This window comes from Azolla caroliniana, unplaced genomic scaffold (assembly GCF_043228905.1).
Source record: "Azolla caroliniana isolate FFs.n. ecotype wild unplaced genomic scaffold, voAzoCaro1.0.p SCAF_1, whole genome shotgun sequence".
NCBI classification, from domain to species: domain Eukaryota; kingdom Viridiplantae; phylum Streptophyta; class Polypodiopsida; order Salviniales; family Salviniaceae; genus Azolla; species Azolla caroliniana.
In genome coordinates, this window is record NW_028230436.1 from 24,702,502 (window position 1) to 24,727,351 (window position 24,850).

Sequence of the window (24,850 nt, forward strand, 5' to 3'; positions counted from 1 at the left end):
TGTTTGTTATATGATTCTTATCAAGAGCATAAGTAGAGAAATGGATATGGAAATCAAGGACAAACATCTTGAGAACTTAAGACTAAGACATGCAAATGTATGCATTGAGCTTGCACATTATTTCTACTCCCACCAACTCGTCCATCCATCTCAAAATGCATACCTTAAAACTATAATCTTATTGTGCATGAAAAGATGGAGGGTAAGATAATAATATAATGTACTAAATGAGCTAATCAAATCCTTATTAGCTTCCCGCGCAATAAATGCTCCCCACAAATTTAACATGAGAGCAAAAGCACTACGGAAAGAAAACAAAAACTAATATCATAAGCTAAAAGAAGGGAAAAGCATCATACCACTCGTAGCTTTGTAACAACATACCCTACTTTCCCTTAAATTGGTTGACATGTCACATGTCCAATGTTTTCTAAGGCCAAAGTTTCTTTAAGGGCTCTTTGTTATTGGCATAACCGTAAGGACCGATTCTAAAACTATTTTTAATTAAGGGTAGGATTGCTAGGAAACCAATTATCTTCGAAAGTAGGAAAAATCCATAAGAACCTATGTTATGTGGGAATGCATGGTTTTTTGGGAGCCTTGGGTATTTGATTATATAAAGGGAACTAGTACATTTGAGATGTTGTCGAGATTCATTTATGAGGCTAATCCAACTTCTTCGGATCTATTATTCAACTACTAAGGTGAAACATAAGGTAATATTTGATGGTATGGGACACTGCTGGTATTTTATGTTAGCTTAAAGATGTCGTAATGAAGGGTTTACCTGGTCCCCATTATATAATACAACACCTAAATCTCCACGAAGACCACCACATGTTACACGTGTCATATTGTAGGCATAACCTTAAGGACCAGTTCTAATGCGAATTTTAACCACATACGGCTTATGCCATTGAAGTTAGCATTAGAACTGGCCCAACATCCAAACCCTTTTGCCATTAAAACTAGCATTAGAGTTGGTCCTTATAGTTATAACTTATGCCTATAACACTCTCATAACAATTAGGTCGTGCTTTGATTAAATCAATTTAACAACTAATAATTTGTTTTATTTTGAGGGCTATTTATAGATTCTTATCATGAACCGCAATTAACACTCATCCACTGTATTTGTAAGTGTGAATGTGATAAACTAAAGCATAATTGGACATTGAATATAATGAGAGCATATAAGTAAAACTTGTAAGTTGTAATATAGCTATAATTTGAGCCCATAGTAATTGGTGGTTCATGATAATTTGTTTTTATAAGAAAATAATGCTATCTTAGTGATTTTAATCAACAATACATTTAAGAAAACTTCATTGTGAGTAAAAACAGTTGTATGTACAAGAAATTAAATGAGATCACTAAGTCGACAATATATAGTATCAACATATGTGCATGTAGTGATTTAGATTATAATCTTGCTACTTTTCATCATAGGACTACGGCCAAGCATCTTTGCACATGTTTCTCAAATTTTGAAATGTCGTAAATAAAAGGGAAACGACATTATAACTTATAGTACTCCCATTATATTATTAGTTATAGTTCAAAAAGTACGAACGCATAGGAATGGTTCTTGCTATCCTACTTGACAAACAAAAATTAGAAAAGTGGCAAGTGAGGTAAAGATAATGGCCATTAAAAGACAAAGTATGTTCTTCCAAAGCCTTCTTCAAAAGATTGGATCTAGTACGCCATAAGCAATTCAATAACTTCCAACAAACCAACTTGAATTGGCCAATAAATATGTGTTCCATGTCTTCTCTTGTAGCTTAGACATCAACGTAATTGTTACATATGAAATCAAGCAGGCAAGAGTTACATTTCTACACTTTTTCAATCCATCATTGCTTTTGATAAAGTTATTGATTTGGATGCAACATTCACAGTGGATGAGCTTTTGAAGGCTATAAAAGGTTTTGGAAAAGGCAAAGCTCCTAGTTGGGATGGTATTACTTTAGAATTCCTCATAGAAATTTGGGACGTCCTCAAGGATGCCATGTTGTGCATGGCAAGTAAAGTTTGGCAAAAATGGGATACATCTGTCTCATGGAAAGAAGGTTTATTTATATTAATAACCAAAACGAAATTGCGTTAATCTTATTTCATATTGACAACCAATAACTCTTGTGTGAGTTATCTATAAACTCATTAAAAGAGTAATTGTAAACCATATTAAAGATAGTTTGTTGACATGCATACATGCACAAAGACAAATTTATAGTCAACATTCCTAATGCTTATATCAAAATGAGGTCTTCTTAATACACAAAACAAGATAACATTGGTCATGGGGATTGACATTGAGAAGGCATTTGACACAATCCAATGGTATTTTATAGAAGCCACGATGTTATGATTTGGCCCAAAAAAGTCTTTGCACATCTTCTTGCATCATTCATAGTGAATCTACAAACTTGTGGATTTCAACCAAATAATTCATACAAGGTTGGCCATAAGTGCATCAATATATGCAATTGCAACCTATCCACTATCATTATACATGGATAACTAGTGTCAACAAATCAAATTCATGGTTTGAAAATGCATGATGGGCAAGATTTTGCAGCACAAGCATGTGCAAATGATGCCTCATTCATTTCATTAAGTAAATCAAATGATATGAGAGTGATAATACATGCCCTCAAATGGTATTAACTAATTATTGGAAGTCGTGCTAACTTTAACAAGTCCAAACTCTTACATTTGATAATATATCATTGATATCGACTTTTGACAGCAAGTCAAAATGTTAGTTACAAGTACACCTATTTGTTTATCCGGTACCCATTCAAAGGAATGAATCAGGAAACCAAAGTTTGAAAGTGTTTTATATCAAGTGCAGTCAAAGTTGAGTTATTGGCAAATTGCAACATGGCGCTAATAAAGCTTTCATTGGAATGCTACATCTCTATAATCTTTAGTTGGAAAAGTTTTTTCCTTTGCAAAGAAAGGTTTGATATCAAATGTGGACATGGTAAATGTTTTAGACCACATACTAAGCTTTAATCGCATAGCATGTCATTGTAGTTTTGGGCCACATCAATAAGTTGTATGGAATAAAGCAACAAATTAGTGTTCTCGTCGACAAATACTATAGAGTTTCTGATTATATTTTGAAAACATGGAATATTGTTTACAATGGATTAGATTAGCACGCATTCAATGTATAAGATCGTTACATCCTCTTTGTGGCCAATTTTTCAACAAACAAGATATTGAGCACTTTGGACCATCTCGATGTCTATCGATTGTAAAGTCTTTGGTCAAAACCTATGTAAAAATTTTGGCTTCTATTCGATTGTCTACGGACTACAACTTATGAATATCCCACCTCAACGATACATTTTTTTACTTTGAGTGACTCTAAGAACTTTAATGTCTTTTTAGCCCTTGTATATTTCTCATTCTTATTTTGTGGGTTTCCACAACATTGATGTTTCCACCTAACCAGTATATCCTCGAGCAATGTATACATGGTCAGCAGTATTATTGGCGGTCGTAGAAGATAAACCAATGGTATACGAGCAAGAGGATGTTGCAAATGCTCTTACTATGAGGAATGGTCTGATGCAAAAAACAATTATACATATGAATCCACAAATAGAGATTGATAAACTTGAAATATGGTAATTGGTAGGTAGCATCACAATTTAGTATATTGGAAAGCTTGATGTTTGAAGGTATTCCAAAATGTGATCGAAAGATATGCCCATATAATTTATAGGATTTGGATAAAGATTGTGGATAATTTCAAATGTAATACACAATGGGCACGAGTTACACCGATTGGAGTTTAATGTCATATGGAACAAAAGAATATTTTATAGATAGATTCCTGGTAAGGTGGAGTGGTTCTACTCTACACATAAGTATTTATTTAAGCCGACAATTAGAACTTAGCATGTCATTATCCAAAATGTACATATTTCATGTATAGCCTTAGGGCATTTTCTTAATTCTAATGTAGTATCTTTATTAATACAAGTCTCACTAAATGGAGAACATTCTCCTTCATCCCATTTATAATGGATATTTATAATTATTCATGAAGTTGTGTCATACTTATAAACTTATAATTCATAATATATATATATATATATATGACACAACTTCATGCGCATTTAATTTATCGTTGGATGAATGAATCTATGAGCAACGAATAAAAGTGACAATAACAACATGGCTTGAGAATTGATTATTATCAACAACTTTGTCGTTAATTTATGTGAGATACATGGTCATAGACCAAACAAATTCACATTAGCTTCAAAGTACTAATATTGTCAACTACGCAGAAACATGCAACCCTAGAATCTTCAATACTAAACTTCCATGTTGAAATAGATTTGTGCTTCCAAGATGTAGTTACTTTACCCCAGTAGATGTTTTCAAGTATTTTAATAAGTTTTTTTTTGCACAAATATGCATAATGAGTAGGGATGCCTATGTCCTTTTGACTCATAAGGATAATCCCACGGATGACCACTCTTGGCTCACATGTTATAATATGTTTATAAGATCAACATTTTTTTAAAGACAATTATGAACAAGTCAAGTGTACTCATCATTGTTTAGCAATGCCACCTAAAAAACAATCTCCACACTTAGTGTTTTTGTACTCACAAACTAACAATTGTAGCATGAAGGAAGATTTGTGAAATCGTGGGTTAGCATGCAAATGTAGACAAGATTTGGGGGTCAGTAACCTCTTAGCAGGGAAGTTTCCCTTGAAAACTAGTCCAAACTGAGATTTCGAACATTCGTTGCACAAACACATGCCTTAGCTTTTGTGTCATGCTATTACTTGGCCAATGTCTAAGCCATACTAAGAGTTGGGGGGTCTCTAATGGAACTCCTTCTTGAACAATGAAAGTCATTGACGAATGTTGTTGAAATTGCAAAGGAGAAAGATAAGTCAATACATTGAGATTCGATCTAGGTGGTGAGGCAACTGACGGGGGGTCGAAATAACGTATGTCCGAGGGGATCCGAATGAAAAGCCATAAACACAACGCACATATACCATAAAACAAAAAACGGTGTGTGCACGAACCCTAAAACAAAAGGAGTTTCTGGACCACACAAAAGAATGAGATAATTTATTCGCACAAAAAGAAAAGAAAGAAGAAGATAATGTTGGTGGGGTAGGGTGAGGGAGGGGCGGCGATGAAACCGGCGGTTTTAATGGCAGCTTGTTTTGTTTGGGAGAGAAAGAAAGCGGTTTCTGGAAATCCGGTAAAACAAATCAAAACCAGTTAGGTAGGGCAAATAAATAAATAAAAATCTTTAAATTATTTGTTTTTGGGTGAAGGTGAGTGGGGCCCAATAGACAGCTGTCGGTCACTTTCAGGAATTACGTGGCATGCGCTGCGCCCACCACGTAGATTGACAGCGCATAGGCCGGGCGCGCCGCATCCTTTCCTATCTCATCATACCCATCCATACATACATACATGCATGAGGTGCATGTATATGCATACATTATACATACATACATACATACACATATGCATGTATGGATGTATACCATGCGTATGCGCATACGTGGCTTGTGACGTGAATAAATATAATCCTGACACACAGCTTTGTACGTTCTTAACCCAACCAGGGTTAAGGTCAGTTAACCATACCTACCCACCCCCCCCCCGTCTATCGGCGTGCGTGCCAGCTAGCACCACTTTTTCCTGTTTACAGAAATTTACAAAATTGCCCACTGAAACACAGAGAGAGAGAGAGATATGGAGATTCTCCTGGTTCACGATTTTCTTAAATTAAAACCTAACCCTAAATTACTAACCTTAACCCTACCCTAATCCACTAAGCGACCCCAAGTATCGTTACGCTTGATCTGTCCCTTAGTCACCAACCTACCCATACCCCCGATCCACTAACGCTAACCCTAACCCTAACCCTAACGACTGATGTTACTGATCTTAACCTCATCCCTCCTCCCAAGTCAATAACCTCAAACCATCAATCACTGACTAATCTTGACCGTGATTCGGATTCGCTGAACTGCTCGCTAACTAATCCTAACGTGACCCTGAGTTTTTAGCGCGGACCCTGGAAGAAATCGAGTTTGATTATTTCCGAGCAGTTCTTAACTGCTCAGCCTCGGAGGCTAATGGGAGATCGGAGAGGTTTTGTTGGGTTCCAAGTCAAATTAGGGTTTGATTTTACGATGATGTAGATGAAGGAATGAAGGACAGAGATTTGGCAAATTGCCAAAAGTGCCTCCGGCCCTTGTTTCGCTACCATTTATCATCTTTTCTTAATTCCGTTTTCTTTCTTTAGTAGTCCTCGATATAATGTAAAAAAGATACTCAATTTTTAATGGAATTGGTACATGATTTGTGTGCTTCATTCGCCCCCTTGATAAACGTCTCCCAACCGAGAAGTTCAATCAATAGTTTGATTGGTGTTCTACTTAATGAAGGCACCTTCTTCTTGGACATTCAAATAGAAACATAACAGATGAAATTAAGATTAATGTAAAGGGAATTGTTAAGCAATGGTTTCTAGGTAATGGAACGGGGCCAAACACAGTCAAATTTGATAAGTTGCACCCCAATAGTGGGCGTTTGTTAGATGGGCTTAAACCAACTAAGTTGTAAAGGAAACCCGAATATGAGATGAATGAGTGAGTGAGTGAGTGTGTGTGTGTCTCAAAAATGGCATTAGAACCATGCATGTTCGACTCCAATACAACCCTAAGTGCAATGCATTTGGTCCACATACTCCGATATTCGTGTATTGAAATTCATGGATGTAATATTCAACTTTGTAGCATGAAATTCATTTGTCCAATTTGAAATGTTCCCATTCACTGTGGTTTTGGGCCATTCGTTGGGTTGGGTTGGTGGATACTCTTCCAAAAGTTTTGAGTGATAACTTAGGTGAGTGAAATTGTATTTTTGGTATTTCCTTTAGTGCTGATTATATGAGCTCTTTAATATAACACAAGCGTTGATATAAAATACTTCATTCACCATGGCATCAAAATAGTTACCCACCTTGGCAAGCTAAACTTTCTTGTATTATTGTGCGGATGCTAATTATTGAAGTTCAAGACCAATTGAAATTTTTAAACCTAGCGCTAATCATTTGAATTGTGATTGCTTGTGAACTCATGGGTATTATTGCACCCTCCAAATCCAAGCAATTTGGTGGGAGGTATATTTTCTCATTAAAGACAAACCATAGAAAATTGGACTATTTACTACTGCCTAAACTTTGGCTTATTATAGATGTCTAGTTTCTATGCCTCAAAAAGTATCATGTACCAAGATTGACTGTTGTCATGTGGGATTGTAGTTTTTGCACGAAACATTGTGTTGTCCAAAAAGAAGCATGAATATGTATGTGATTTTTGGCACAAAGAACTAAATTTGTTATACATGAGATGTGGACCTCTATGATCTCATTATTATGAAAAAGATAGTTGTGAACTAAACTATAAAAAATAGTTTAGTTGGATATTAAATAAACTCGTCCAATGCTCAATTTTGCCTTCAGGATTGGAAAATATATATAAGTACAAAATGATTTCAACTAGTTGCTTGAGTGTTATTATGCATTGTGTGGGTCTTGGTATTACTTTCCATAGAAAATAGAATAGTTAGATGAGGTTAACTAGCTTCTTGAATTTCATTACACGTTGTGCTTATGTCAAGATTAGTTATTGTATGTTATCATCAAAAACCATATTTTGCATTGGTCATTCAAAACAAATACCACCAAGTTCATTTTGATAAATTCAACAATTGTAAAAATGTTTGAGTCTCTTAATGAAATGGGTTGTAATAGGAGTAATAACTTGATAGTGCTATAGTAATGTAAACTAAAATCATGTGTATGCATGTATTGAGGTTTAAGTTTAGAAATTATGTCTCACAAACAACTTGAGTATCTTGCTACATGTGAGATATGCCTCCCATGAGAAAGAAATATACATACATAGGGTTTTGACTTTCTTAATTTTCTTTAGTTTGTTGCAAATTCCATCATGCTTTTAAGACAAAATAGCCTTGTATTTCTTTTTCTCTATTTGGCACAATTCATGTTTTTTTTTTACCAAAAAAAAAACATTGCTTTACATTAGTTAGCAAACAAAGTACATCAAAGACCAAAAAATTCTAGCAAAACTCACTCTAATCTTCTCACCAAAGTGATCATAGTCCCCATCCCCTCATTTACAACATAAGTATCCCATCAACTCTTTTAACATGGTAACTAACTTGTAACACAACTATACATATTTACGGCGCCTAGTCCCTAATGGAAGCCATTGGCGGAAACAACCATCTAGGGTGCTTGATAGTTCCATTTAGGCCATGATGATGATCTGACTACCATAGGAGAATTGCCCCATTTCAGCAGAAACTTTGACCAAGCTCTTTTGCTTCATCTGATTCCCCCCGAATCGAGTCGTACCGTCCCCCTAGCCAAGATACCAACTTCAACCAAATGTTTACCAACACCTTACCGCTTGGGAGCTTGTGTTGTTGAAAAACAAACTTACAACGCCTGGTCTAAATGTGCCAGACTGTTAAGCCAACCACCATCATCCACGTCTCCTCAAAAAATTCAGAGTTTGTGCACAATTCATGTTAAGACGATAAACTTTTCCAAATTGGTTAATACAAGTAGAGGAATAACTAAGATTGACCTGCAATAAAGAAGCACATAATTGTTCAAGACAATGAGCTAATTATACCTAAACACTTAAGGGATGGTCGATCTCCCCCTTTATTGAGTCGGTGGGCATCCACATAAGATGGACCTATCGTGTCCCTACATGTATTTGTATATATTAATCTCATATGTAAAATTTTATAACTAATGGAAGGAGTTTTTTTGGGAAAAAAAAACACTTAAGGGATGAAATGAATCAAGGACATGTTACATCTTGCTAATATGATATATTAGTGTGGATGTTTAATAGAAACAATTGGCAAAGGTTATGCCTACCTTCACAAGGCAAATTTTTTCGTTCCTATAAAAGTTTACACCATATAAGAAACCTCTTCATCCATTCTAGTAATAAACAAAAGCTACTATTGAAGAAGGTACCCAAGTAATTTGTAGTCTTATTAGTAAGATAATCATGCCCATCCTAATTGGAAGTAGGTAAAATACTATTGAAAAAAAAAAGCTCCCTCAAGCTTAAGGACTAAGTGCTACATTTATCACGTGCTAGAAATAAAAGATAATTACATTGAAATAGATAATCAATTAAACTAAATTACTTTATTTATATCACAAGGTAGCTTAAGCATAACCATCGTAGAAGGCATACAGTCCTTTATATCAGTATTTATACAACATTTTGTTTCAAATTGATGAAGGGTGAGTGTGCCACAATTAGTGCGAAGTACATGTCTTTCATTTTATATTACATTTCTTTTGCATAATCGAGTGAAAGGTTCCACAAAATGGAAAAAATTGTTGGAAGTAACCAAATTGGAAACAAATGTATAGCATATTGTTAATAGATTACAAAACATCATTTGCGCTTATACCACTACAAGGATGCACAAACTTAACACAATTTGGGCTTAATAATAAGTTTCTTTTGTCACATCGTTGTTTTTGTTTCAATCCCATAGACATAATTTAATGTATTCGGTATTAGAAATTTGTGAGTCACTTTAGGGGCAAAATTAGTGTTTGCTAAGCCATCCCCTTCTTTTGTAAAATTTGTGAGCGTTGTAAACTACAAGATCATGCATCCAATCATATCAAATTGTTGCCATGAGTTGGATACAACATACCTTCATGAATGTGCTCTTGGAAAGGTTTAGGATTTTGTAATTGTTCTTATGGATTTCGAGGCTCTTTCCCCATATCAATTCGTTGCCATGAGTTGGATATAACATACCTCAACTAATGTGCCCTTGAAAAGGTTTATGATTTTGTAATTGTTCTTGTGGAGTTATAGGTTCTTTTATGCCAGCCAACCAACAAAGAGGGCTTATAAACAAAATTGGAAAATGGTGCAAATAGTTGTTTTTTATAACATAAGCTAGAGAGAGTCTCTCAATTTATGATGCAACACTTTCTGAATGAGCAAGATTATGAATTAAGTAACATCATTACTCTATCATAATGACTATAACCTTGCTCATCCTTCCTCGCCATGTCATTTACCATCATCTTCCTCTTTCACTCGTGATAGAAAACATGACGGTAAAGAACTTCAATTTATATACGAGAGGCTTGGAATTTGAGATCCATTTCTATTATGGGCGAATGACAAAGTGCTTGGTACGTGGGCCATGGAATGAGTGCTACTTACTATAGACAAGCTCAAGGGGAACATCACTCACCGGACCCATCGTGTCCTTTGAGAGGGATACAGGAAAAAAACCATTCACTTCACACAATCAAATGTCCGAGGCTCTCTATACAAGGAACAACTGAAAGGGAAGGGAGGGGGGGGGGGTGGTAATGAGTCGCAAGAAGCCTGTATTTCAGGCTATAGGAACCTTCCAATGCGTGGTAGGTGACCCTGACCGACCATATGAGCGCAACTAACCAACAATGTGTCTGGACAACATATGAGCGTGGGCTTTCAAGAGGTCCCCAAACTCTCGAAAAATAATGCTATGGACCTTCGTAGAGTTCCAGGGTTGGTTCTTCTTATGTGTGTTGGTATTCCTTTCTATCATGGGTATGTACATTGTATACTGTATACATACATTATACATATATGCTATATGTATGTAAACAGAAGAGAAGACAAGGAAGGAGGAGGTATCTCTCTCTCTCTCTCTCTCTCTCTCTCTGTTTCTCTTTCCTTCATAACGTCCTCCTCTGTTTCCTCAGCCATGGTTTCTGTTCTGCCGTGCGTTTTACTCTCTCTCTCTCTCTCTCTCTCTCTCTCTCTCAGATTAGAAGCAGCAAAACCTGCCTTTTAGTCAAACCTAACCGCTTGTCTCTGTCTCTGTCTCTGTCTCTGTCTCCTTCTCTTTCTCTCCCCCCTCCTTCTATCCTTTAACAGACATCTTATGCTCTGATCCGCTCCGCTCCCCTTCACCCTCATCTGTTCAAACCCTAACCCTACTTTTCTTTTCGCTCTTCTGCACAGTAATTCTTTAGAACCCTAACTCCGAAGTAAATCCTAACCCTTACTTCCATTCACCTCTGCAATACCTGTATTTCGAATCTTCACCCCCACCAAACAAAACCCTAACCCTAAACAGAAGGAAAAGTCGAACCCTTACCCTTACTTTGAGTAGAGACATGCGATAACCCTAAACCTAGTCCTAACCTTATCTAACACGTAGCCCTGCTATCCTATTTCTCTCTCAGTATGCCCCCACCCACTTATCCCTATGCCTTCTGTTTTTTACAGAGAACCTTCTGGTAAGATAGTGAAACAGATGTATAGCAGCAACGGCGGGGATGCCCACCGATCTACTCCTTCGTCCTCATCATTCTCTTCTTCGTCTTCTTCTTCTTCTGCATGGTCGAAACATGTTTCTGCTAATTCTGCTTGGGAAAACAACAGACAGAGCGGTGGCTATGGAAGCAGAGAGAAGTTTGACAGAAGTGACAATAGGGACAGGTTCTTTCTAAAGAAAGATTGGAATTTCAGTGTAGACAACAGATCTTCTACTACCACTTTGTCCACTACGTCTTCTTCTTCTTCTTCTTCTTCTTCTTCTTCTTCTATTTCTGCTTCTGGTTCATACAGGTCGAGTAATGGCTTACCAGGACCGGCAACTAAAAGGAGAGCCATAGGTACCCATCATCTCGACTTATATTTAATTGGGATTTAGGGTAAGGTTTACCGTTCAGGATTACGGTGATGGTTGAGGGGTAAGATTATGTTCACTAAATGTTAGGGTGGGACTTTGTTCATAGAAAAGGTAGGGCTATATTTTTTGTTTATGAAATGCAAGGGTTTTGGCTATGCTTACGGAGGGGCAGTGTTATGGTACTGGTTGTGGAAGTGCAGGGTTGTGTTCGTGCTTCCTGTAGGCCAGGCTAGGCTAGGCATAGACTAGTCTTATACTTAAAGTTACATGAATCTAGAGTTAGGTTTATGTTATGGAAGGTTAAGTTTAGGGTTGATGTAATGTTAAATTATGTGAAGGTCAGGAGTCTGTTTATGTTTGTGGAAGGGTAGGGTTATGGTTATGGTTCGGGGAAGGCTATGTTTGTGCTTGTGGAAGGGTAGGATTATGGTTTTGTGCGTGGAAGGGTGGGGGTATGTGGAAAGGGTTAACGTTGTGCTCGCCGAAAGCCTGGGGCATGGGAAAGGCCTGGGTTACGGCTGTGCTCGCCAAAGGCCTGGCGTATGGGTCTGCTCTCTGAAGGCCAGGGTTATGGCTGTGCTTGCTGAAGGGTAGGTCTATGGTTGTGCTTGTGGAAGGGTTGGGTTATGGTCGTGCTTGTGGAAGGCCAGGGTTATGACTGTATGCATGGAAGACCAGTGTTATTATTGTATTTATGGAATGCTCGATTAGGCTTATGGTTGTGGTTATAGAAGGCTAGGCTAGGCTTCTGCTTATGAATAGGGACAGCTAGGGTTGGGTTTATGGTATGGAAAATTAAATTTAGGGTTATGGTAATGTTTAAGAAAGGAGAAGATTAGATCACTTACGATATGACTAGCTTTAGGCAACTTATTGTTAGGAGTTTAGGAATATTAAGATAGGGTTAGGATTATGGAATTCAGTATCCTTACCCTCCCTTTGATTTTTTACTACAGGTAGGCATGGACCTATAGTTGAAAATGGTCGATATGTAACCACTGCTGCCTGCCGATCTACCCTCGATTCATCTTTCTCAGCTCTGCGCACACCTCTGGAGAGCAAAGTGGAGAGCGATGGTTATGGTAGCCCTGTCACTGAGAGAGCCAATAACAAAGACATAGTTTTAGATGGGCAGCATCACCATTTCCTCTCACCTTCTGATATGCGACCACCTCCACCACCTTATAATAATACCCAGAGATTTGATCCTAACTCGAGGTATGATTCTTCTCACTCTTCTCACCGACTGAACTATGTGAACAACAACTCAAACAATGATTCTTATCACCGAGGGAGCTATGTGAACAACTCTAATGGTGTCGATGGTAGGGAAAGATCGAAGATTAATGGATTTCCTTATGCTTGGGATCCTCCACATCGAGATAGGGATAGAGAAAATAGAGCATGGAACCGGCCTGACTATTATCACCGAAGAACGTGCTCTCTTCCTAAACTCGATTCCCCATTGAGAGAATGGGGTGTTTTGGATCGAGACTTAGGCGAGTCCAGAATCGATAGATATGGGAGAGAACCCACATTCTTGGATGACCGAGATCATTCTTATGGGGATTGGGAAGTTAGGGAAAGGAGTCATCAGCCCAAGAGTTTCCCGTCATTTGCTGACAGTCTCCCTATCAATAGCACTTCACACCTTAGAGACGACTTTGCAGCTCTCAATACCACTTCACACCCCAGGGACCAAGTTGTTGCAACTTTTAATAACATTTCACTCCCTAGGGAGGAGGTTGTTGCAACTATGAACAAGGCTTCCCACCTTAGAGAGGAAATTGCAACTATCAATAACACTTCGCACCTTAGGGAGGAGGTCGCAGCTGTCAGTAATACTCCATACCTTAGAGAGGAGGTTGCAAAAACTATTCCTTCTGATCCCAAAGCAGTGAGTACAAGTATTGCCTCTCCACTTAGATTACCATTATCCCCTCTGAAGAGCCCTTTCATGCATGATTCTAGCAATAAGAGGGGCAATAACAGTGAGATTGATTCACCAAAGAAACGACCCCGCCTTACATGGGGGCAAGGTCTTGCCAAGTACGAAAAGGAGAAGACCGAAGAAGAGCCATTGGTCTCTAGGAAGCAACAAGAAGGAATTCAACAGGAGTGCTCTATTAACGACATTGAGATTCTCCCAGTAGATGCGTCTGATTGTTTGCCTATGAGCAGAGATCTTACATGTGAAGGTGAATGCCAAACACAGAAGAGGAATATAGATCATAACTGCCATCTAATTCAAGAAGAGCAGATTAATGCAGGTGAGTCTTTTTATGTGTTTATGATCTGCAAGTATTTAAAATGAAAATTGCCAATGAAATTCCTTAACATTTTTCATTATAGGCCTCAGTCAAAGAGATTCCAAAAACAATCTATTGGATGATGTAATTATACCTTCCATCAAGAGGGAGTCTATAGAGAGATTTTTAACAGATCAGCTTGAAAGCAGCACTGCTAGTGTCCCTTTTGGATGTGAAATCTCTGTTGCCCCAACAAATGTGCAGCCTTCGGTTTTACATGATGTTAAAGTGTTTCTGGAGAACTATCAAAGAGAGAGGCCTAATGTATCCAAGGAATTTCTTACACAACATGTGGAGATTGTGGAGTTTGAGATTGACCTTATTGAGAAGGAGATTTCCAAGCTGGATTATGAAGAGGCTACCCAACATTCTAGGATAATAAATACTGACCAAGGTGTGTCATCAAGTCCACTAGTTGAGGCTGATAGAAATGTTTCAGTGAATCAAACAGAAGGCATGAAACAAAAGTATGATCAAGAATCAGAAAAAAACTTTGGAGAGTCTATCCCAATGTGTGAACGAGAACTACCAATCGAAGCTGTAGATCTGGTTATGGATGAAATAATCAATCAAGTTGTATCATTATCTCATATGCAGATTGTTGATAAAAAAGTTGGCAATTCTGAACATGGAATGCCTATTAGTATGGATGGGCATGGAGATCTTATCTATTCACTCTTGTCATCAAATCAAGAAATAGCAAAAGGGTGCTGGAGTGCTCTAACTCATCTTAAGTCTCCTCTCATGGAGGTTATCTTGCAAGATGGAAGATTGTATGACTGTCCCCAAAAAGCAAGTATGTGGAGAATGAATGCTGAGAGTCATGCGAGGAAAAAGCTTTTTCTGCAGTCTAAGATTTGTGAAGAGAAGAGAAGCACCATATTCGTGGAGAAAGTGCTAGCTATAAAATATAGAACATGGAGAGAGGCATGGAAGCAAGAACAAGTATCCAAATCTTTAAGGAAAGATGATGGAGACAAGACAAGACACTCTTCTATTCTATCTGTATTGAACCAACAATCTGTTGCAAGGCCATATGGTGCAATAGGCAAGTCATGTACATCCATATACATATGCATATGCATTATGCATATCCATTATGCACATACATATCCATATACATATGCATATATATATATATATATATATATATATCCATATGCATATACATGTACATGTATATTTCTAGCTGAGTAAAGTTTCAGTTTTCACTTACATTCTCTGTTTAATTAATGCAGTTTCGTCCTTGCCAAACCCTTGGATCGAGTCTGAACGGGAGTTTTTGAGGATGCCGTCGATGCTCTTGGGAAAGAAAGTGAGGTCTCTTCACAGTTTTGAGACAAAAAATGCTCTGGTGGAAGATCCAATCACTGCTGAGAAAGAAAGGAAGGTTATGAACCCATGGTCAGCTGAGGAAAGAAAAACATTCCTGGAAAAATATGCTCTGCTTGGTAAAGATTTCCGGAAGATCGCATCTTTCCTCAAGTACAAGGCTGTAGCCGATTGTATTGAATTTTACTATAGGAACCAAAAGGTGGAAGAATTTCAGAAGATCCATAGAAGGCATCAACTGAAGAAAAGGAGAGACTCTAGAGCTAGTGGGTTATATCTTGCTACCACAACTTCAGCTAGCACTAGGCATCGTGAGGCGAACCGAGCTTGTATGGAAGGGCTGACGTTAGTGGCGGCTGCTGCGGCTGCGATTTCTGCCCCTAAGAGTACAGGTAAAGAATGTTTATTCTACCATTTCTGTGGTGTAGTTCTCCTGATTTTGTAGAGATTGAGTAAAGTATCTAATGAAGAAAAAAATTGGGCATAATGCCGAAATACCCTTAAAAGTTCCTCTTTATATCCTGAAGGCCCCTACGTTTTTGATATTTCTTCAGATGCCCATCAACCCTGAAACAACATTTATATGTTTTGTCGTATGGTCAATTCACTACATTTTCCTTATTTAAGCAATTACATGGTCAATTCATCCCCTTTTCTCTCTCATAGGCGTTTTGAGAATTATGAAAATCAGGAGCATTTGGGAAGAAGAGAAAACTCTGAAATACTATTTTTTGTAAATTATGAAGTGGTTTTCTTGCTTTTTATGGATTAGGATTCCTTTTTTTCATAAAGGTTCAGTGACTGTATGATTCTGAAAAAAGTTGATCTTGTGTTATCATTTTTATTGCTATATCTACAGCATTACGAAAGTGTCCTAATCATGAAGATAATGTTGTATTCCATGCAGCTATGAATTCTTCTACTATTAGCACAAAGGGGTGTCGAGATAGGTATTCCGGAAGGCCCAGAAACTCTACCACTACGCCGCCGGTGAAAGTTAGCAATAAAGAGCAGGGAGTGAAGGGATCTCACTTGTATGGCCGACAGCAGCAGCCACCACTATCTCAAGACGAGTCAGATTCACACTGGACTGATGGGGAAAGGTTGTTGTTCATGGAAGCTCTAGCTATGTTCGGAAAGGACTTCAACAGTATCTGTCTCCATGTTGGCACAAAGAATACACGGCAGTGTAAATCCTTTTTCAGCAAAGCCCGTAGCCGCCTTGGTCTAGATCAAGTAGTTGAAAGACATAAGACAGTTACACAGAGTGCAAGGGAAAATTGCGAGGCTTTCACCCATATGACAGTGGATATGAAACCTCAAATATTTGAGGATATGAAACCTCAACACCCTGGCCTAGATCAAGCAGTTGAAAGCCATAAGATGGTTATACAGAACACGAGGGAAAATTGCAAAGTTTCCATGAACATTGCAGTGGATATGAAGCCTCAAGTATTTGAGGATATAAAAATTAAAACATTCAAAAATGCAAAGCGTCACAATTCTGAGGATGTGAAATGTCAAGTAATGGAGAATGTGAAATTTCAAATGATTGAGGATATCAAAGTTGAATCGTCTGTTGAGAGTCGTAAATATGATTTTTTGAAACAAAATATGATTAACACTACTGTAGTGGGTGCAAGTTCTTCTGGATTTATAACAGAGGTACAAAGTAAAATATCTGATGAAGCTCATTCAGATCCTCAAGCTGCCGGTATTGTAAATGCCCTTACTTCTCCTGAAGATGTGGGTGATGCCAATGATGCGCACATGACTTCAAATCCTGTCTTTGGGGCTATGTCTGAAAATCTAAATGAAGTGGCAAGCTCAGATGGTGGTGGCGAAGACAGTTTAACAACTGGATCCTTACATCACGGCGAGGTGATTGAGAAGGTGGTGGTGGATAGGGTGGAAAATAATCTCATGGCAACAGGTTTAACTGGTGACAAAACACAACAGCTTGTACATGAGAATGTGGAAGATATTTCAATGTTGAATGTTGATAATGAGGGGTCTCATTCAACACCCTTTGGGTGCAATCTAAAGGCTATGCGACTGTTGCAGAAGGAAACAGTGCCTGTTTTAAAGAACCCCAATCCAAAAGAAGTTAAAATCCGTAGGGAGCCTACATCGTGGACTCAAGAGGAGAAAGCAAAGTTTAATGATGTTCTCAAGGTGCATGGTAGGAACTGGGATCGGCTCCATGAGAGTCTTCCATCCAAATCTCTGACACAGATCAAAACATATTTTCAGAATTCAAAAGCTAAATTGGGCTTAGGTCCAGGGTCGGAAGGATCTTTGAATGGAAGTGGAAAGGTTGCAATGCCAAGGAAAAGGAAGATTGATGATTCAGATTCTAGTAATAATCAAGGGTCAGGAGGGCAAAGTCCTCTATCAAAGGCATCTGGGCAGTCTGATGGCTCAAGTTTAATCGCCACACCAAACATTTTGCCTGCTTCTGGAGGTGTAACAGTGAGCAATATGTTAAATACTGAATCTATGGCCTATGTAAGCTTCATTGCTAGAAGCGCACAGAAAGAAGATTCTCCAAATAATCAGAACATGGCTTTTAATCCGGTAGTAGCACTGAATTCTTTGTTCAATACTGGCGTTTTTGCATCACCCAACGCTCAGCAATCTCAGCCAACAGATTTAGTTCCCCCTCCACAAGTAATCATAGCTCCAGCTGCAATTAAGCAGGAACAGGGGATTGTTAGCAGGATGAATCAAGGTGTCTCTCTACCCATGGTTCAGCTCTTGCATACACCAACAGTAGTACACACAACAAAGCAGAAGCAGATGATACTGCAGCCCCAAGTAGCAGAGCCTGAGAAGATGCAGCCTCAGCTTGTCCAGAGACCGCAGCAGCTTCAATTACAACAACCACTTAGGAATCATCAACAGTCATCAAATCCTGTACTTGTAAACTCCTCCATCCATCAGGCCATTGGGTCCTCTCAGCATGCTGATCTACCACTTGGAAAGCCTCAGGTTAACCCTAAGCTTCAACAATCTGCCCAAATTCAGCAGTTACAGCAACTTCAGTGTTATCAACAGCGGCAACAACAGCAGCCGCTGCAGTCACAAATGTATGAAGTGCAGAACCTTACTCAACATGGGAGTGTTCCTCTTGCTAACGAGCAGCAGCAGCATATTGTGGCAGGGCTTTCCCAACTCTCCTCTTCTAGTGGTAGCAGGGTCGAAACCCCACCGATAAAGCAGTGTGATGCAGGTGGTTTTCATGCGATTGCAAGGATTCAGAAATCCGAACCTGCGGAGGACCTGCATAATGAGTTAAATGTCTATTCTACAGGCAAATCACAAGCTAATGGTGATGTGAAGCTGTTTGGCCAGTCACTTCTTTCGCAACCTGCTATAAACAACCAGCAAAGTTGTCAACAGCTGAATAGCAAGATATGCGCTGTGCCATATACAGAAGGAGCTCGCCCCACTTGTCCTATCAGCTTTATCACAGCTAATGGAGTTATGGACAATAATGTAGCTTCACACTTATCAGCTTCTGGGGATGTTTGCAAGCAAGGATTATTGCCGTTGAAACAGCAGATTGTATGCCCAAAAGTTTCTTCAGTGAAACATACAAATGCTGTATTGCAAAGACCTAATTTATGTAATGAAGCAGACCATTGTGCCTTCCAAGCAGTTGCTCCAATAAATGATAACCTCATTGGAGCTGCACAGATTAATGACAATAGTCAGCCTACTGAGAGTGTCTCAGTTTCTCAATTTATGTTAAGTGCCATATCACACCAAAACAGTTCAGCCAACATACTCCCTAAACTTTCTGCACAACCATCTGATACAAAAGCTTTCTCATGTGACTTGGAAATTTCTGAGCATGGAATCAAGAGATGTGATCAAATTCTGGGTTGTGAAAGGCAGGGAATAGAGATGAAGAAAACCAGAGCACAAGATTTGTGTTTAACAGATGGTGTTGAGGGAGTGCCATCCCATGGACTGCCTCGTGTATTGAGTGCCTTAGTGGCTTTAGCTGAATGGCGTTTGCAGAATGCAAATGGTGGTAATAGTGAGAGGTTGACAGATGAATTCCTTAATCAATCTTGGGAGGCTCTTCAAAGAGATCCCGGTGCTTTAGTTGAGGCAGGAAAGGCGAGGGGAGTGTTTTCACACTTGAACTCTGTTAAGTTAGAAGATTCAGGCATAGTTGATGCTCTAAAAAATGTGGATGGAAACATGGGAGGAGGTGCTGGTGTATAGTTTATATGTTGGAATGGCGTGGAGATACATATCTGGACAATGGTTATGGTTGGACTTTCATACCATTGGTTCAGTCCCTTGCTTTGTAAGCTACAGATCAGAGGTCAGTTCCCTCAAATGACAATTGGCTCCCTTTTTTAGTGAAAGAAGAAGAAGAAATATGTATTTTGAGCCTGAAGGAATGTATCTTTTTGTAAAATGTGTTTTTCAACACAAATTTCTCGTTGGTGAAACTTGATCTTTTCTGTTTTGGAATTCATCACAGCTGGATTAAAATGATCTCTTCTGTCCGGTTGGGGAATGTATGCCGATGGGGCTCATGCTTTCTAGCTTTATTTTCTTCATCCGCGCAGTACCTCATGTGCGTGGTTTTTGCAGAAGGTAGTGCAGGTAAATCTCCATCTTTCAAGTAAATTGTATAATCTTGTATTGACATTCTTTTAGGCTAAAGTGCACTCCAAATTTTGGATATTTAATGTGAATATCCCTGGGTTCTCAGAAATCGTTAGGATACCCCCTACGAAGTTAATCTTATACTCTAGAGAAATATTCTAGTATTTTTGAAAAACTTTGCGAGGTATTTACCTGAACATGGATGTTTTGGTGTTTCCAAGTTTTTTGTCAATGCTTTCGATTACAATAGTTCAGTTTGATGATGTGGAATGTGATGTCTAACAGGTTCTTGCTTGTGAGGTCGATCCTCCGCCTCCACCTCTGCTGTCACACATTGAGTACATAAATATATACATATATCATCATATAAGAAAAATTTGCAAGCTTTAAGCAAAAGCCTTTAGTTTACATGGATGTGTTCATTTGGAGTTTCAAGATACCTTTCTAAAGAAGAAAAGAAACAGGTGATGGCACTCATAATCTTGCCATCACTTCTTTCTTCCCTCATTGTGGGGGGTGGGGAAGAGAATTTTTTTGTAAGAGAACATCGACTTCTTGACTCTGACCCTCTTAGATCAGATCATAGCTTGTAAATAGATAGAAAAAGGGAGCTTTCTCATTCCTAACTTTGTATTGCCAACCTGATCCTCATTTTGGGATTTATACGATGCTAGTGATTCCAAGTGCTATTTCCAAAAGCTGTGGGTTGACACATTCCTTTGTGATGAAAAATGTTCTTTGATCTGTTTACTCATTTTCATTTTGCTTTTTTGACTAGCAATGTGTTTTCTTTCTCCTTTACATGCTCAGGCCACTTATTCATCATTATGTTGATTTTTTATAGACAAGTCTCTATGCTGCTTAAACTGAACTATTATTTTATCCACTCAATTTGTTTTGTTCTTTTTTGAGTATTTGTCACATATGTGTAAGAATCATGTAATGATATATGAACTTCGATGACATGGATAGCAGGAATTGAAGTAAACTTGGGAGGCTTTGGCATTGCACATTATTGTTTACAAAAAATCCCTTTTGGTATGGCTGTTGTGTACCAACTTATATGTAGTCTGTATATCTGTATATGGAGCTTGCCCACTTACTGTTACTTTTTTAATACAAAAATTTGTTCGCTTGAGGTGCGATACAAATAAACATTGCAGCACATTGCAAAGCTCTGAAGCTATCTATTTGAGTTCCACTCACTTGGTAATGTTCCACTCACTTGGTTTTTTGCGGATTCAGAATCCATTAGATTTGTCAGTTTCCTGTAATAACTTGTGCTGGCATGATCCTTTTTATGTTTGCGTTTTTGTGTGCATGTAAGTGAAACATGATAGACAGTTTTTGAAGACTATTTTTTGGTTTTCTGTGAATACGATGTTGGTTAGCTATACAAATTTCCTCTTTTTTGTTGCTCACCATTGGCTTGCTTTTGCTGATTCAAACTCAATTATCTTTTTCTTTAAAACTTGCTTTATGGCTTGAACTTGCTACTAGCATGTATCATTTTCATCCCCATGGAAGCGTTGGTTAAACACCAAGCCATTAAGGCTCTCATTATTATGTATGTTGCTTCTAAGCTTTCCACTTTTAGGTCTATGTGACAAAAAGTAGAACTTATTCATTGGGTAAATTATTGTGACAATTGTTGGGGCGCATGATGGTTTTGGATTACTATACAATTGGAAATTTGTAGTAATGATTGTGAAAAATGAGTGTTTAAGAATAAAATAATCTTTGCAAATGTGTACTTGTATTGTCACCTCATGGATAATGCTTGTTACAACTTTTGATGATAAGGTGTCTCAAGCGTATAAAATAAAACATATTTGTACTTCAATTGTTTATAATATGTTTTATGGTAGATATAAAACAATAGATCTGTTGAATAATTGCACTTATTTGTAGGGAGTACTATGTGGGTGTTTCGTGATACAAGGTGCTTTCTCCTCTCACCTTGTTAGTGTGATAACACACCTATTGCCCTACATTCTTGGTGGTTCAAGATACAATTAATGCTAGACTATGTCGAGAATATCAAACCATAAATTTATTTCCATAATTCATGATATCTATCATGGCACATGAGATTGGTATTTAATAAGGAGGTGAGGATAAGGGTAATCATGTAGAGAGCCTAACCCATTTTCACCCCATCATCTACAAAAGAGGTCAACTTAATGAAAATGATCAATGCTAGCTCCCAAGAAGATAGAGAGATTTTGTTATTGCCATTGGTGTTTTATTATAGTAATACAATTTGTCTAGTGTCAAATACACGAGGTTTCCTATTATAGTTGGCATAAAAATGTGCTCTATCTTGAATTGTTTATATATTGTCTCGTGCAATATGCAACATATGTTCCATATCCCTTCAAAAGTTTTGTGTACTTCTCATGATGTATATTAACATCAACCAGGCTTGGTGGTGGAAAGCCATATATCAACATAAAGGGACTATATCCTTGGAACTATTATAAGCAAACTCCAAAATTGGGATATAATGTTTCCATTTTGGTGGCTTCGCAGTAAGGTAAATTCTAACTTCTTAAGACTTGCTTCCAAAAGTCACTAGCAAACTTTGAATCTTGATCACTCACTATATCTATTGGTAACCCATAAAAAGGAAATAACTCATCGATGAATTGGTAAGCCCATTTAGAAGTGGTACTATGGTTTTTGTGGCAACCTGGCCATTTTAGTTAGTTTGACAACTACAAGCCAAATGACATTATGGATTTTGGGTGTGGAACGCTTCCATAGCTATACTTTCCCATTTATTGTTGGGAATGTCCAAGGGATGTAAAAGTCCAACGGGTCGCTCGACTTTGTTAACTTGACATTGATGACATTTAGTCACATAATTATGTATGTCATGACATAACTTAGACCAATAGAAGTGAGTGGAGATGAGAACGAGTGTGCGATGTATTCCAGGGTGCTGTACGGAGGATGCATCGTGGCATTAAAAAAGGATTCTCTTTTTGACCTCAGGAAAATCTGGAATACAAACCTTCTCATTACAATTGAGGAGACCGTTAGTAATGTGGAAGGATTCCTTCGAGGGTGTGGTGATATATGTTCAACACTCAACTCTTGCCTAGTGTTTTGCAAAATAATTGTCATCTGGATACTTACCTCGAAGGGCGATCATAAAGATATGATGTTATTTTAGTGAAGCTAAGCATGTTAAATTCACGCCTCCTTACCGGTTCGTCCTTCATCCGGTTCTCACCGGTTCTCCTTACCCCATCCGGAGGGACCAAAATGCAATTTTCACGTAGTGTGCGAATTACACTACGACAACTTAAGCATTGGCGGGAGTCGGTATTTCGTCTCTTTCATCGATGATTTCAGTCAACATACTTGGATCTATTTGATCGAGAAGAAGAGCAAAGTCTTCTCATGCTTCCGGAACTTAAAGAATCATGTAGAGCGAGAACTGGAAGGAAGATTAAGTGTTTGAGATCGGATGGTGGAAAACAATACTTTTCCGGCCAGTTCACTAGTTATTTGCAGACCAAGGGAATTCGTCGAGAGTTCTCATGCAGATACACGTCGAAGCAGAACGGTGTGGCCGAACATCAGAATCGGACGTTGGTAGAAGCAGCAAGGGCGATGCTAGAAGAGAAGCAATTCAGCCAGCCGTCTACATACAGAATCGGATATCTGCCCTCAGGGACCAAGGTGTCGCCGCACGCGCTGTATTTCGAGTGAAAGCCGAATTTGGTGCACCTTCGGGTATTCGACAACATTGCGTATGTGCATGTGCCAGATGAAAAGCGGAAGAAATTGATATACTTTGGAGCACAACAGTGTGGCCAAACATCAGAATCAGACGTTGGTAGAAGCAACATGGGCGATGCTAGAAGAGAAGCAAAATTGGCTAGTCGTCTACATATAGAATCATATATCTACCCTCAAGGGCGAAGGTGTCACCGCACGAACTGTATTTCGAGTGGAAGCCGAATTTGGCGCACCTTCAGGTATTTGGCAGCATTGCATATGTGCATGTTCCAGATGAAAAGCGGAAGAAACTGGATGCAAAATCCGAGAATTGCATCCTGGTTGGCTACTCTAACGAGTAGAAGGTGTATAAGTGCTACAACCCCAATTTGAAGCATGTCCGAGTTAGCCGTGATGTCTTCTTCGACGAATCAACATCTTGGTACCTCGCATCACCCAAATCCGAGCCGATTACTGCGGATGGGATGATAGGATAATCCGACTTCCCTCTGGATCAGTGGACCGAATCCGGATTGGTAGAGCCGGAGCGGTCAACCAGAGGACGAGCCGACGAGTGGCGAAGACTCGACTGTGCTCTCCCCGCGCAAGGAACCAAGGAGAGGATTCCCAAGCAAAGAGAATGGGAAGAACAAGATGCCAGAATATGACACCGGTAGGGAAGAGTCGGATCGGAGCAACTTCGGAAAGTAAGAAGACGGACCTCCGAAGAAGAGGTCGGAGTCAGCCAAGAGGGGCAGAGCAGAAATTGCGCCGATCTACCCGCCAGAAACACCCCATAGTTAGGTACAGATATAACGAGTATGGTGCATCATTATGCGTACATGGCAAAGGTGGCAACCGTGCGTGAGCCGGAGAGGTATGTAGAAGTAGCTAAGGATCTGAAATGGTAGAAGGCCATAGAGGAAGAGATGCGCACGCTCATGGAAAATGAGACATGGGACTTGGTGGACATACCAAAAGGAGTGGAGCGGATTGGTTGTCCGTGAGTATACAAAGTCAAATACAACACCGACTGCTCCGTCAACCGGTACAAGACCTGGTTAGTGGCAAAGG

At 38.8% G+C, this 24,850-nt stretch overlaps 1 protein-coding gene across 1 annotated transcript; it reads left to right on the plus strand.

Moving 5' to 3' along the window:
- Positions 1-11,206: 11,206 nt before the first annotated feature.
- Positions 11,207-20,728, plus strand: LOC147869232 (uncharacterized). The gene is made up of 8 exons (XM_087327599.1): positions 11,207-11,760; positions 12,734-14,047; positions 14,130-15,143; positions 15,325-15,810; positions 16,326-19,757; positions 19,920-20,044; positions 20,333-20,426; positions 20,512-20,728. Exons 1-5 carry the CDS (start codon positions 11,352-11,354, stop codon positions 19,652-19,654), a joined length of 6,552 nt encoding a protein of 2,183 aa, XP_087183725.1. The 5' UTR covers positions 11,207-11,351; the 3' UTR covers positions 19,655-19,757; positions 19,920-20,044; positions 20,333-20,426; positions 20,512-20,728.
- The last annotated feature ends 4,122 nt before the right edge of the window (positions 20,729-24,850 follow it).

Bases quoted from the DNA above. Each gene is read 5' to 3' on its own strand.
- LOC147869232 (XM_087327599.1), top strand. From the start codon at position 11,352: ATGCCTTCTGTTTTTTACAGAGAACCTTCTGGTAAGATAGTGAAACAG. The intron at 14,048-14,129 runs GTGAGTCTTTTT...TTTTCATTATAG, and splicing joins AGAAGAGCAGATTAATGCAG to GCCTCAGTCAAAGAGATTCC. The intron at 15,811-16,325 runs GTAAAGAATGTT...TATTCCATGCAG, and splicing joins TTCTGCCCCTAAGAGTACAG to CTATGAATTCTTCTACTATT.